Source organism: Amborella trichopoda, chromosome 2 (genome assembly GCF_054954075.1).
Source record: "Amborella trichopoda isolate Santa Cruz 75 chromosome 2, AtrichopodaSantaCruz75HAP2 v2.0, whole genome shotgun sequence".
In the NCBI taxonomy this organism is placed as follows: domain Eukaryota; kingdom Viridiplantae; phylum Streptophyta; class Magnoliopsida; order Amborellales; family Amborellaceae; genus Amborella; species Amborella trichopoda.
In genome coordinates, this window is record NC_142337.1 from 586593 (window position 1) to 602000 (window position 15408).

Below are 15408 nucleotides of genomic sequence, written 5' to 3' on the forward strand. Positions count from 1 at the left end.
ACTTCCTCGACATTCCAACAAGTAATCCATCTATACTATGCCGATAGCTTATCAACATACTAAGAGAATTTTGATTCAACCAACTGATGAAGTTATAATCATACCCGTCTCTCATTGATAGGGATCAATTCCAAGTTGACCAAATACGAAAACGACTAGACCCGTGCGAGTCACTAAACTTTAGGGTGATTCAGACACAAATACCCAAAACTTTCTTGGCATTCCAGCAAGTAATCAAACAAGTTTTAGGGTGATTCAAACACAAGCACCCAAAAATTTCTCGACATTCGAACAAGTAATCAAACAAATTTTAGGGTGATTCAAACATAGGTACCCAAAAACTTTCTTAACATTTCAATAGGTTATCAAAGACATATACCCAAAACTTTATCAAAGACATGTAGCCAAAACTTTTTTAAACCTTTCGAAAGATATCACTCCACTTTTCAGCAATGAAGAACTACTTGTTTTTTTGAGAACATTTATCTTCTAGCAAACAGAATTTGAGGTAATTTGAGGGATGGCAAAGGAAAATAGAAGAAGGAAGTCATGAACATAAAGAACAAAAATTTGGTGGGTATCTTTTAATTAAAGGGAATTTTAAATATGAGGAATAACAAAGAAACAAAAAAAGAAGAAAGTCATGAACATAAGAACAAAAGGGAATTTTAAATTTGAGGGATAACAAAGAAACAAAAGAAGAAGAAAGTCATGAACATAAGAACAAAAAAATTGGAGGGTATCTTTTAATTAAAGGGAATTTTCGGTATGTATCCGTAAATTACTCCTTATATACCCTTTCCGGTATTATGGTGCTAAGATGGGGCCATTTTTGTAAACATTGTTTCAAAGCTGACCCCGTTAAAAGAGAGAGATGACGAAGTGTCAGAGAATTCCAACTCTTCCATGCATTTTCATTTTTCTAGGGTTTCGGTGTAGCTTGTAAAACCTCAAGCCACTAATCATCTTCTGCAAATTACGAGGTAAGAAATTCATAATCGACTGATAGTGTTTCACGACAAGTGAAATTGTTGATTTTGTAATATTTGATTAAGATATTCAAATTTTTTCATGCATTTGTGCACAGATCAACTAGGTTTTTTGAGTTTTTTCGTATTATTCGGATGGTCGACTGCGGTTTCATGCTAGAGAGGAACTGATCAATGGAAATCTGGATTGAAATAAAGGATTTTTTTGGTATCGGTTATAGCAGTTGTTCTCACTTTATTTTAGATTTATCATTGATTAAATTGTTCTGAGATACATACTTTTTCACCATTTCTTAGAATTTATTCAGTTTTGAGTGGATCATGCTAGGTTTGTGGGTCTCTTTCCAACTTTGTAAATTAGGGCATGTGATATCTTAGTAAGAAAGAAACTCATCATTTGAAAATTGAACTAACAAGAAAAAGAAGAGATGGAAAAAAATAGCATGAACACTAGTAATATATATATATATATATATATATATATATATATATATATATATATTGAAATTCTGGATAGTAAACAAAGCTATGCAACAAGAGATTGTTAATACCATTCAAAATAACTGTTTTTTTATTTAATTTTTCTGTTTTCTGTTGGTTCTAGATGCATGAATTGTTCATTACAGACACATTGGCATTGGAAGAAAATAAATGTTGATCATATGCGACAGAAATGTGTTGCCAAGCAAATCTCTACCATCTAGGCCGTTTGTGAGTGTATGCTCATTTTATTTTATATTTTCAAAATAAATGGTTAAATTTTGACAATTCTTAGGTTTGTGGTTGTTTTTGTGCAATCAATGGACCTTTCACTGCTTTATTTGAGATGGCTTTCATTCCACTTCTATCCTTCCTTCATATTTGAAAGCTTTGGAAAGCAGAGGAATTTGGGCAATTGTGATAATTTTAAACTATGGATGGCATCCACAAATTGGGTGCTCAGACTACAACCAAAAATGTGATATAGAGAAAGCACAAGACTGTTCATGAGGGGGGAGAGAGAGAACTTCCTTAGTAAAAACCAAAGCAGGGAGATCTCTGTAAGGCCGAAAGGAAAGAAAAAACCAATAAAGTCGAAAGACAAAATTTCACATAGAAATTTGGGGTGCTCGGGAACAGTTTGTTGGTTGGCTTTCTGAGGGCCTGGTGCTGAGCATTCATCTCTCTGTTTTTCTTGCTCTATTTCATCAACGTCTGTTTCTCTCTCTTACTAAAATATGGGGCAAAATCCCCTTCTCATATCTTCAGAATCTCTTCAACTCTATCTATCTCTAGGATTACCTTGTATGCTCTTTCTCTCTCTCACACTCACTCTAAAGGGGGCTGATTTCCTCACCCTTTTTCATTTCTCTCCTTCCTCCCCTTCCTCCCTCCCTCTCTTTCTCCCCCATCTCCTTTTCTCTCTAATCTCTCTCTAAAAGGGGGCAGAGGTCTGACCCCTTTGTCATCTCTCTCTATCATGTTGAGAGAGATCTGTGACAAAGAGAGAGTGTGAGAGATTTCTGAGATATATAGAGAAAGAGATGATTTGAGAGAGATCACAGAGAGAGATCTAAGAGAGAGAAATAGAGAGAGGAGCAATGAGGGAGAGAGAGACATAGAGGAGTTGTGATGGGGAGAGAAATCAAATAGAGGGAGAGAGAGTTGTGAGGGAGATTGAGAGAAGAGAGAGAGAGAGAGAGATAGATAGATAGAGATAGGGAGAGAGAGACGACGTGGCCAAAGGGTTTGGTCATGTGCCGAGGGCCCACCCTCTCTCACTCTCCTGGGCACATGGCATAAGCCCTCTCTTCTCCTTTTTTATCTTTTCACTTTTTTTCTTTTTTTTAAACTTTCCATCCATGCTCACTACTCGCCTGAGTATCTTGGCTTCGGGCTAGGTCCAAGTCCTTGGCCCTAGGCGATTCTCAAAACACAAAGAAATCTATAAATGCAAGGGCTTGTTCCTATTCAACCTTTCAGCTATGTTTTATCACGAATAACTAGTCATGAATTTGTATTTTAGCATTCTCTAATTTTGTTAATAATTAGTTTATATCTTTTGATAGTTTAGGAAAGCTTGCTTGTAAAGTCCAGGTTACTGTATTATTCCGTTCTTTTTAATATTATGTTTGTGCTCACTGGTGTAACCCTATTCATTAAATTATTCTGTTTTCAGCAGCTGTTTTGCTTGAGTTTCAGGGTTTGTCGTGGGAAATCCGTCTGACACCTCATTAGAGTTGGAAATTGTTGCCATGTCATTTCACAATTATCTGGTATTCTTCCTTCAACTTTATTCTGCTCTTGATATTCATTCCTTTAAATTGACATGGTGTAGAGTGATTCATTCATCAAGATAATATATGATAGTCTTTAGATATTAGTGGCATTGCTTGCCAACCTATCTTCTTTGATAATTTCTTTTTGGGTGTGTGTTGGGGGTCGGGGGGGGGGGGGGGGGGGGGGGTTTGCACATGTTTGTGTTTATGGTGCCCCACAAGTAATGACAGTTTTGTGTATTTTCTGTTGTAGGGGCTTTATCCAAGATGAGTTTTAGGATCAGCATCTGATTCTTTAAGCATGGTAAGTTTTTGTCATAATTTATATTTATTATAATGGTTTTCTCGCCATTTTGCATTTCATGTGACCCTTCATGAAAATCATTGTTATCAAGAGGAATGTGAGGCACCATGAATCTTCCTTTGTCTTGCCTGGTGTTGTAACCTTTATTGAACTGTATACTCATTCACATCTTTGTTTGGTATCTCTTTTGAGATGATGTTCACTTGATTTCTTGATTTAGAACTACTCACCTTTTCACATCTGTGCAGGACATTGAAACAACTTTGGCATGTGTGATATTTTGTCTGCCAGTTCTCTGATATCCATGTTTTCTGTTCTAGTGGCGTTTCCAACCTTGTTTTCTCTAGCATCATCATAGTTTGTAATAATTCTTGGATATTCATGCATCTCGTTGTAGTTGCACTTCCAATCCTTGTTTGTGTCACATTGATTTTGCTTCTACCATTCCATGTTTATTTTATTGAGTTCATAATTATATGTTATCTAAATCAAATATAGACACACTTGTATGTCATAAATCCCAAATATATGTCATCGCCTAATAGTATGTTGTGGCAGGAATTTTGTCATGTAAAATTTCTCCGTGTCATGATATTCATAGCTTCTTATTTTTGCGCTTTTTTTTTTTTGTCTTGGGGCTTTCCCTGAAGCCTGAGTTGTTTTTCTCATTCAGAATTACATAATTGGAGCTTTCAAGCCACCATGCAACATATCAATATCATTTGCTGATGGAAGAACTCGAAAACAGGTACTATGTTCATATTGTGTAGTGAAAACCTAAATTCTTGTTGATCCTTTCAGCAATCTTTATCAAATTCTTCTTTCCTCTTTAATTTGAAAGCTCCATCTTATCCAAATTTTGAATGCTGACTCTTGCATATCACTGTTTGGAGGATTATATTTGATCAATGCTAGGTGGAATCTTCCAGACAATTATATACTTTTCATTCCCATTTCTTGGCAGGCAGTACTTTTCATATTTCTTGTTAGCTTTTCCTGTAATGAATATTGGTTTATTTTCAAGGATTTTGATTATGATCATTAACGATGGTTATTTTTGATGTTTTTAAAGGATATTTGAATTTACTGTTGTTACACTCGCCTCTTCTAATTGATGTGGATTTGCTCTCTCAAGGAACAGTTTCCTTGATGAAAAAAGAATGTTACCCTATATCTCAATCGTGTTACCATTATGTATTCTAGTTCAACTGAGTACTTGTGTTATTGAGTGGTAGGGTTCATTCATTGCATACATGATAGGTGCTAAAAATGTCTGCCTATATCCCAATTTGGACCATCGACCACATCTCATAGAGTCTAGTATGGGATGATGTTCTTCATCTCCCTTTAGTTCAACCTGCTATTGGTAGGGAATCCAGAGATAAGAGATAATGCCTAAATGCAATGCTGATTTAACGCTTTCTGTTTCTTTTCTTTTTTAGTTGTTCTGTTTTATATTCGATAGATAGCCTGGGGCTTAAGCTGTCAACTTCAAGGATTCAACAATGGTTGCCTTCCAATTGAGCCTTGGGTTATCAGTTGAGGTGGAATGATTTTTCATTATTTTGGATTTGGTTATATATGAAATTCATAAAACGCTTCAAATGCTAAAAGAGAACTTTAAGATTTCAGATAAGGAAATGTTTGGTGGGATTGAAAATAATAGGAAAACTTCTCTTCTGGGGGAAATCAATTTCTTTATATTGATTATTGGAAAGAGAAGGACCGATGGCAGAGGGCAACGGAATGATGGGGATGTGGGATTTAAATCTCAGGGCTCAGGGTACATTGATATAAAAGTAGATTAGCGGGATCCAAAGTCTGAATATGATGGCTGAAGGGAAAAGACATTGATATTTGTTTTCTCCTGAGATGAGTTTTTTTAGGCATGGCACTGATGGATTGTAGGGCTTAATATAGGAGCCAAGGGAAAAGGTTTGTGCTGATTTTTTTTTCAAAATACTGTACTTTGCTGAATGCTGAAAAGCTAGAAACTGTGGGTGCTGTATGCTCTGAAGAAATTTTGAGTACAGAATAATATTAATAGCAGGTTTGAAAAGGTTGAAGCGATTCTTCTAGAAAGTGAGGTTGAAGATGTAGTGTTTCCTATGGCAGAGGATGTGGTTCTAGAAGCTAGTTGTTTTCTTGTTATCAAATGCGGCTGCATAACGCTTTATGAAGGTGCATCAAGCATTATGCGGCGTGCACTGCATCGAGGACCCCATGTATGATGCACACACATATGTGGTGCATCACTTTGTTTGTGTGCCATCCTCTGCTTTTGAGTAGATTATACGATAATACTCCAACAAGCAGGTTAATATAGTATTTTCCCCCAAAAAGTGGGGGGGAAAGATTTTTTTGTTTTTTTTTGGTCTGGGGTGTTTTTTTGATTGGGGGTGGGGGCGGGGGGTGGGGGGTGTTAGTCTTAGAGATTGAAATCATTTTTTTTTTTCTTGAATCTGAAGTTTTTGGAAAAAAAAATTGGGGTTTTTGTGGACGATTGTTTAAGGGTTTTGGGTATTGTTGTTTTGAAGGTTTGGGGGCGAGGATAAACCAAGTATGACTCCACTGATTGTGAGTTGAGACATTGAATGTAATTTTTGTCTTTTCTATTTTATATGGAATGAATTTCTAATCTTTGGAGTTTAGACTTGGAGTTAGGATGCTAATTGTGTTCCTGGTTAGTTGTGATTAAGAAGTACTTTTGGTCTTTGGATGTTATGTTAAGAGTCATAACTCAATGACTGTTTGGCATTCGAGTTTTCTTTATTTAATTTAATGAATGGGATGGATGAATTTCTTTGTTTTAAATGTTAACCCTATTTGACTATTAGTCAATAATAGAGACAACACACTATGTTACTTTTTATTAGGCTATCTGGGGATTTGGACAGCTAAAATATTAGAGATAAGTACTAAATTGAAGTGTCTACTATCACAAAAATCACACAAGCATGTTTTTATGCTCATATATTTTTTTAATTTTTAATTAATTTATTGACGATATTGGGGATGATGTGCTCACATTGGGACTGCCTTGTGGCATTGTGGTGCATCTGACTTACCACCACATTGAGTCTGCATGCTGCATTTGACTGCGCTGGTTTGAGCTTCGAAGTATATCTGTTGTATTAGGCAGTAAGTGATAAAGATCATGATTACTTCTATTGGTATATTATCAGTCACCTGTGTTGTTATTACATTTTATGGCTTTGTTTTTATATCGATCTCATGGTTAAAATTTTTTTGCCAGACTATTCAAGTACTAGTTTGATATGGAAGCTGTTATGATCTATTTATTTATTTTATTATTTTTCCTCACCTTCTTGTATTCTTGTATAGGTTCCTTTAAAGAAGGAAAATGGCCAAACTGCATTGGTCCCCCTTTTCCAAAGCCAGGAGAACATTGTTGGGGAGGTACGTTACTTGCTCCTTAGGCAATGTGTGGCAGCCGAGTTGTCCGCCGACTCACGTCAGTAGCAATAAATTGTGGAAATCTTTCTAATATTTTTCGATTTATAGAGATCATGTTTTTATTCCTGTAGTGGAAAGGATTTTAGCTAACGTACATGGGTCTATTTTTTGTCATCAACCTACTTTTACTATTTTGGTCAAGGGATGCTTGTAGTGTTCGTTTCTCTGCATAATATGGTTGTTGCCATGAACTGATCATGACAGCATTCTACTTTTATTCTGCCATTTTGTCATGTGATGCAGGTCTCGATTGAACCAATCCCAGGAAAGAAGGTTGAACATAATGGTGTGAAAATCGAGCTTCTTGGCCAAATAGGTAGGTTCAATAATGAAGCTCTAGTTTAATATAGTAACTAGCAATCTGAATTATTCTAGGATCAAGAGGCCGTTTAAGACTGCATACCTATATCTTGAGGCTTGTTGAAATGTCATGTTTTATCCCTATAAAAGAATAGCACAAGACCTTTATGCTCTCATTCGGTAATGAATGATTAAATATTAAATAACAGAAGTCCAAAAATTGCAAGTGATGCATGACGAAGTGTTTTAAGTAGTTTGATGGTTGCAAGGGGAATCTAGAGCCAAATTAATCTGAATAGTGGGTATTGTACAGACTGGAGCAAAGGTTTCTTAATTCTCCAGTCGATGCTCCTAGTCATATTCCTGGGATACAACCCATCCCCCACACCTTTCCAAAGTTCCATCAAAGTATACTAAGGTGTGTGTGCAAAATATAGCTGGCAAGAGTTGGTACTAGTTACCAGCATTGGCATGTTAGGATGAAACAATTCTATCCAACTAGTTACCAGCATTGGTGAAACGATTCTATCAGATGTTATGGTTGTAGCTACCACATCTTAGGATATGACGTGAGTGCAACTATAGTACACCATGGTTGCAAGTTTGAAATTGGTCTTGGTATATGTGGATATGGCATATGTATGCCATTCTATTGCAAGTTTGAAATGGGTCTTGGTATATGTGGATATGGCATATGTATGCCATTCGTACATGGTATGTTATAAAGTATAACCACTGAAGAATATGTAGTGCAAACAGGGTTAAAAGGCTGTGTCTCTTCCTTCCAAAAGAGGGGCTTCTAGAGGGGGAACTTCTATTTTTTGTTTTGGAGTCAAGAAGTACGAAGTAAAAAGGTACTCATGGACTAGAAATGGGAGTTGTAGTGGTCCTGGAAATGTGGAACATTTTGAAAGTGTCAGTGGAAAAGCTTTGTACCATTACATGAATTGCTAGCTACTAGTATGAATGCGAAAACTGGTTTTCTGGTATATATGGTATAAGCCTTACTTCCAACACACCTCTTCCCTGGAAGTAGACACTAATGGGTGAAAAAGGGAATTTACTTCTTTCTAAGTAATCTGGTTACAGAGCATTTACCTTTATCACAAGACGCCCCGAATGCTCACTGGATTTATTGTCAAAAGGCCTACAGTATTCTGGAGTTTCTGTTCCTTCTTTGTCCATGTTATCCCCACATTTGGGTTGCTTCGTGAGTTTAATGTCCATGCTTTTGTGATTATAAATATTTAAAATATTAAGTATCAATAAAAAAGATGTTATGTATTCTTAGAGCCTTGTATTCTTTTATTTTTATTATTATTGATATTATTGGTATAATAACAGTTGCTGTATTGTTCTTTCAGAGCTTTACTTTGACCGTGGCAATTTCTATGACTTCACATCCTTGGGTAAGTGATCATAGTGTAATATGTGTCAGGCTGTCAGCATGAATATCAAGCATGATGTGGTTTCTCTGTGTGTTGTGTTGCTTTTATTTTGTAGTAGTCTAAAGTTTGTCTCTACAGAAGGTAGATTTATGCATTCTAGATGTCATTCATATCATACTTCTGATTACTATTCGTCCTTTTTTATGAGCAAAAGTGTTAGGTCCGGCCTCATATAAGACCACTGAACTTTAAAAGAAAATTTAACTTCACAGATCAGTTATCAAGCTCAGCAGTTATAATTTGTAATCTTTCACTACCAAAGTTCTCTTGATTTCCGCTTTCTTCTGGTTGTGATTCCCACGTTTTGCATGAATGCATGCGAGTAGAGAAGAAGGGTGATTCTCTCAATATCATCTAATGGTGATGTCGGTATCACCCTTCCATGAAAGAAATGTGGTCATCATGGAAGAGATTCTTTTGATGTTAGCTGTAAGTTCTTTGTCTAATTCACCATTTGTGTAGGGAGTCCAATATGGATTCCTTTGTGCAAGATGGAGTAGCTAGAACTGACGGTCCTTGGTAACTGGAGCCTCGTGATGCTTCTTTTCAAGTAGTCTTATCTGTTTGCCTTGGATTTCCTCCTGTTTCTTTTGTAATTATGTTTGTCCTTTTATGTTTTTCACTTGGTTTGACTATGAATGGATCTATGAATGTTGCTTATCAAGTGAATAAGAAACAAAAAAAGAATATGGGCTGGAGTGAGGGGGCCTAGGTCCTAGTTGGTTACATGCTTGAGGAAATGGGCAATACCCTCTGAACTACAGATGGGGTGCTTCTTACGGGTTTGAAATATGCAATGGTCCCTTCATGTTCCTGGCTGGTGTTATTATTTCATCCATCACGAATAAATTAGTGAACACAAAAGGAGTTGTTCTTTAAGAAAAAAAGGAAAAAAAAAACGAATTTAGGGAGGTTGTGCTCAGCAGCTGTAAAACATTTAGGGACTATCTAGTATAGGCTCAATTATGCGGTATTAATGTCAGATTCCTGCTATATTTCTTTAGGAAAGAAATACAGATACTATTGTTTTTTTGTGATTTCTTTTTACATGTCCATTAAATTCTCTCAATTGTATCCCACAATTTTCCGTAGCATATCTGTTTTGTGGCGTAATTCATCTGTTCTCAAAAGGTTCTATTAGAGGGATCTGCTTGAATAATTATGTGCATTTTGACTTAATTTTGTCCTTCACTTGTCTGTCTTCTACTCTTTTTAATGTCATTCTTGTGTGTAAGATGTTATTGGATGTTCACATTTTCCATAATTGAGGTGGTTTTGCTCTTGCAATGTTCTTGAATTGGCTCTTACAGCCTTTTTTTGTGCAGTGCGGGAACTTGATGTTCCTGGGGAAATTCACGACAGGAAAACGTACCCATTTGAGTTCTCTACTGTTGAAATGCCTTATGAATCCTACAATGGAGTCAATGTAAGGCTTAGGTAAGCTATCGGTTATTGTATTGGTCCTCAAATTTCAATTGTATTTGCACATTTTTAGTGATTGATTTCTTGTTTCGCAAGGTGCTGCAGTTTTTTCAAGATTGAAACAATTGAGTTATCATTATTGTTCTTCTTTTGAAGAGAACACTTGGAGTTGGTTGAAAAGGAAAACAAGAAACTTAAAGAACTAAAACGAGAATGGAAACTAACCTTGGGAGGCTAAACAAAGATTTCAAATCATAATAGCTATTGCTGATATATTACATAAAATTCTTTTGTGAATTGTGTAATTTAATGAGTCATGTCTGACTTGAAAATTTCAAGTTCAATTTTATTTTCAATTTAGATATTTTATTGAAGCTTATGATTTTTATTATGTTTGTATTGTAAGCTTAAGTATATTGCCTCCTACATGTTCTATGTGTTTCAGACTTGTGTTCTATGTTCACATCTGCAATGTGTCAAGGATCCTAGTCCATATCTGGGTCATATAGGATTGACTTCATAGAAAAGAAAAAGATTGATTATAGCAGTCACTGAAGAGAATACAGTAGAGGAAGTCATCCAAGCGTTTACCATGATTTCTATTTGGCAGGTATATTTTGAAAGTAACAATCAGTCGGAACTATGTCAGTAACATCGTGGAGTACCAGGATTTCTTGGTAAATTTCTGCCTATGCCTCACTTATTGCTTCTCCCATTTATTTGACTTACATGAATTATGTTATGTATCAGGTACGTAACTATACACCGCTTCCATCAATCAACAATAGCATTAAGGTTTGTGATGCTCTTATAAGGCTCTCTTTTATTAAGTGAATGCTTTGTGGTACATGCCAAATTCACTCAGAGACGATGTTACCACAACACGAAGCCATGGACCTGGTATGTGGACATGTTGGTACATGTCGACACGTGGTGGTGTTATATTAAAAACATTAAAAGGTTTAGTGGGAGCACTTGGGAGGCTTGATCTCAGTCCATTTTGAGGCTCAAAACACTCATGATACCCGCCTCTCAACCTGCTAAGGCGATGAAATAAAAGAGAAAATTATAGATTACACTAAAGAAAATATAATAAATTATAAAAAGGAAACGTACAGACAAGTCTAGCCATGTTGGCTTTTTAGGCCAACTTATTGGCATCTGTGGCAGTCATTGCACTGACACTGACACCGTTGTCCATGTAACACTGCTTAGAGCTAGAGATGCTATATTTGTGTTTCCACTTTCCACACTGTCCGTGAAGAAAAAATCTTATCTGTTTTCTTTCTCTGGAGCTCTTACTTTCAGTAGAAGTTATATATAATTGCTTGGGTAAGATAAGTATATTTACCTTGCTGGTTTCAGCTCCACCCACATTTTTTGATATCTATCATGATTTCTTGTTCAGATGGAAGTGGGTATTGAGGACTGCCTGCACATTGAGTTTGAGTACAGCAAAAGCAAGTGGGTATTTTTTGGCTAAATGTAATGCTAAGGAAATTTTCATAAACAAATGGGGTATGCTATACTGTACTCCAAAGGTCATCCACCTTAGGCTCTTGGAGATTTAGCAAATTGGTTCCATTGAAACCTGCAATTAATCTCCACCGCCTGTGAATGGGAACAGATCGTGGATGCCCTTTTGGAGTACTGTGTACCATACTCCACTGGATGATGCATAGTTTTCCTTGTGTTTTTCTTCATGGTTTTTCGTCTTCATTATTGATTCAAGGTAATATGAGGCCACTGAGGTTTCGGCGAGTGAAGATTTTTCCTCTTACCATGTGTGCATATTTTGTAGATATCATTTGAAGGATGTTATCGTTGGAAAAATCTATTTCCTTCTTGTTAGAATCAAGATAAAAAACATGGAACTTGAGATTAGAAGGCGGGAATCGACAGGGTCAGGGCCTAATACATATGTTGAGACGGAAACCCTAGCCAAATTTGAGTTGATGGATGGTGCTCCTGTCAGAGGTACAGTCAGCTACATATGCATTCAGTTTGCAGGCCTATGTCTTGTGCAGTTATATGCATATATATCATATGTTGATGCCTACGTAGATATGCACATGCATACACACTCATATCTCATGCATAGCTGATCTAACCAATTGCCGGATGTGCATTGCATGAAAACACTGATGAATAATGCATTCTATATTGTTGAATTTTTTTGGAAAATTCTGTAGTTGTGGCATTAAAAAATTAAGTAATTTTGATTCAAATTGGGTTTTGAATTGAATGTGGCAATTGATTGCATTGCCCTTTCAAACAACTCTCAAGTGTTTCCTCTTCATTTTATCACCTGCCTGCTCTTGATGCTTTTCTGCCCTTCACTGCCTTATGTCTAATTTGCTTTTTACATCTTGTTATAATGCATCTCCTGTTCAGAAGGAAAACACATTTCTTCTTAATTATTTCCTCAAAACATTTAAAATTTTTCTTGAAGATTTTTTAGGGAGAAAAAAAAGAAATTGATATGTGAAGTTTGATATAAGTTACAAGAAGAATATGATTCATACAAGTAAAATATCAAACTATGAGAAATATATTTATTTTTGGAACTCAAATATATCTCAATTATGAACAAGTGTATAAGAAAATTCAGTTCGGATCTATGTTAGGGAGAAGTTTAAGGAGAAGAGAAAAGACATCCACATTGTTTTTAATGATTAGGAAAAGCATACAATAAGGTACCTAGATAGATAATTTCATAGGTGCTTGAAAAGAAAGGAGTCTCAAAGGGGATATATTGACATGGTTAGGTATATGTACAAGGGAGCATTAATTAATATAAGGACAATTTGGGGAGAGACAAGTGAATTTTTAGTGATTGTGGGCTTACATTGGGGGTCTGCATCAAGCTCATATCTCTTTGGTTTGGTTTGGTTTTGGACGAATTAACTGGGCATATGCAGGATGAGATCCTGTGGTTTATGTTATTTGAGGATGACATAGTTTTGATTGACGGGTGTAGAGATGGTGAAAACGCAAAGTTGGAACTTTGGAGGGATGCTTGAGTTTAAAGTTTTAAAATTAATTGTACTAAGACAAAATATATGGAATGCAATTTTAGTAATAATAGGAGCAGAAACGAGGAATTAGTTAAGTCTGATGGCCAAGAATTGCCTAAAAGAGGATTATTTTCGATATCTTGGGTTGTTAATCATGAGAAAGGAGAGATTGATGACGATGTTTATAAAATTAGAGCTAAATTAGAGCTAGGTGAATAAAGCGAAGATGTATTTATTAAGTCTTATGCGATCATCGCATGTCAGTGAAACTGAAGGAGTTCTATAGAACTGCTGTACAATGTTGTCAGATTCGCTTCGGAATTTTCTTCAATTTGATGAGAAAAATGAAGCAATTCCGTGCTTCGTCTGATTCAGGAGAAGACTTTGGACTTTTTTTTAAAAAAAATAATATATATAAATTAAATATTTATATAAAAAAAATAAAAATTATAAATAAAAATTTCAAAAAAAAAAAGAAATACATTTTTATAAATATTTAATTGCTTTGGCCGAAGAGGCCGAAGCTTCAGCCAAATGTGACCGAAGCAGATTGAATGTGACCGAAGCGGTAGCACCAGGCTTTGCTTCACTTCAGTTTAGGCCTAAAATCCGAAGGCTTCAGTCTCTTCGGATGAAGCGAAGCGAATTTGATAACACTACTGCTGTAAGACCAGGCATACTTTATAGGACGAAATATTGGGTACTTAAGAAAAAACATATTCATAAAATGAGTATAGCTGAGATGATGATATTGAGATGGATAAGTGGCAAGACACTGATGGATAGATTTCAAAATGAATGCACTCAAGGGAACTTAAGGGAAGCCCTATAAGTGATAAAATTTGGGAAAATAGGCTTAGTTGGTCAATGGTCTGGTCATGTGCAGCGTTGACTACGAACAACACTGGTATGAGGGGTGATTTGGTTCAAGAAGGCTCTAAAAAAAGCAAGTGGAGGGCCCCAAGGGACATGTATGAAATTGGTGAGAAAAGATATGGTGACTTATAGTGTAACTAAGGTATGACCCTTGATAGAGTGGAATGGAGGAACATGACAAATAGTAGAGATAAGCTCGGCTGATGATGATGATGAGATACTTTTAAAATGTAGGGAAACAATTTTTCTCTCTTTATTTCTGCTTGTTCTCTACATATGTTTTCACATTTTCTTGCAACTGTACCTTTCCCAATTACCAAATATTTTTCCATATTGAAACTGCGGAAAATCCTTGGGAGCAATAATTTTCATAGTGTTGTACAACAGGGTGGTATAGGAAAAGACAGCTCTTCCCATCCCAGTCTCTTGACCAGTAGCCTTGACTAGTTTTTTTTGGTAGATTTAAGAGGTATATTAATGACTACTTTTGAATTATGCGAGTGCAGGTGAGTCGATCCCTATTCGACTGTTCTTGAGCCCATACGAGCTAACACCTACATACCGTAACATAAACAACAAATTCAGCGTCAAGTACTACCTCAACTTGGTCCTCGTGGATGAAGAAGATCGCCGCTATTTTAAGCAGCAAGAGATCACTGTATACCGCCTCCAAGAGAACCAATGATCTCCTATCCCAAATAATCTTGCCTGCCGATATTTGCCTCTTGGCTCATCTTTTCTATCCAATTCTGTGTGTGTTTCATTGGTGGAGCCTAAGAGTCTTGTAATTTTTTTATATGGATTTTCATTTTTGTTGTGCTTTTTTTTTTGGTCTCATTCTTCTTGGACGACGATTTATTTTACTGAATTGTGTTTGTGAATACACTCTGAATTTCAAATAGCTGGAAATGACCGTCAAAATGAGAAATTAATGGTGATGCGGACCAGAGCAAGCTCGAAACTTAGACTGAGGGCTTTTAAATAGGCCAAGCATTGATTTGTTGTTGAGAGATTAGAGAGATCTTGCTCTCAAATTGATGTTATATGGTCATTGGTCTTCGAAAGCTTGTGTTATCGAGATTTTTATTCTATTCCTTGAACTTCTACTTAATTCTACGAGCTAGATTGGTGTTTGGCCTCTTGATCTTTCGGTAAAAGCATGGGCGGTGATGGATATGGATGGACCATCTAAGACCAATTTTGGAACGTGTATTCAATACATTTGGATGCAAGGCCCTTGATGTCGTGGTAGAGAAAGATTCAATAAATGTTGAGTGGTGCCTGGACAGAGAGTGCTCTGGCACCTATCCCTATTGT

General features: G+C 36.2%; 1 protein-coding gene across 12 annotated transcripts; it reads left to right on the forward strand.

The window, feature by feature from the left end:
* The first annotated feature begins 679 nt into the window (after positions 1-679).
* On the forward strand, positions 680-15155 carry LOC18427309 (vacuolar protein sorting-associated protein 26B). 12 transcript variants are annotated; one of them, XR_016048580.1, is made up of 14 exons: positions 804-983; positions 1594-1700; positions 3171-3244; positions 3501-3551; positions 4225-4299; positions 6897-6971; positions 7272-7344; positions 8693-8737; positions 10102-10213; positions 10644-10875; positions 10949-10993; positions 11607-11662; positions 12000-12175; positions 14598-15155. XR_016048580.1 is itself a non-coding variant. In XM_011622499.3 (14 exons), the coding sequence occupies exons 4-14, from the start codon at positions 3549-3551 to the stop codon at positions 14774-14776; spliced, it is 906 nt and encodes a 301-aa protein (XP_011620801.1). In that variant the 5' UTR covers positions 804-983; positions 1594-1706; positions 3148-3244; positions 3501-3548; the 3' UTR covers positions 14777-15155. The 12 variants fall into 12 exon arrangements, 9 of the variants coding, with proteins under 9 accessions (XP_006836425.1, XP_011620800.1, XP_020518653.1 ...); XM_011622499.3 differs by having other exon boundaries at positions 1594-1706; positions 3148-3244; positions 10809-10875; XM_020662992.2 differs by having other exon boundaries at positions 1594-1706; positions 3151-3244; positions 10809-10875.
* Positions 15156-15408: the final 253 nt, after the last annotated feature.

Excerpts from the sequence above, each read along its gene's own strand:
- LOC18427309 (XM_006836362.4), top strand. Across the intron at positions 8,738-10,101 it reads CTATGACTTCACATCCTTGG|TGCGGGAACTTGATGTTCCT; the intron begins GTAAGTGATCAT and ends TTTTTTGTGCAG. Across the intron at positions 10,214-10,808 it reads GGAGTCAATGTAAGGCTTAG|GTATATTTTGAAAGTAACAA; the intron begins GTAAGCTATCGG and ends TCTATTTGGCAG.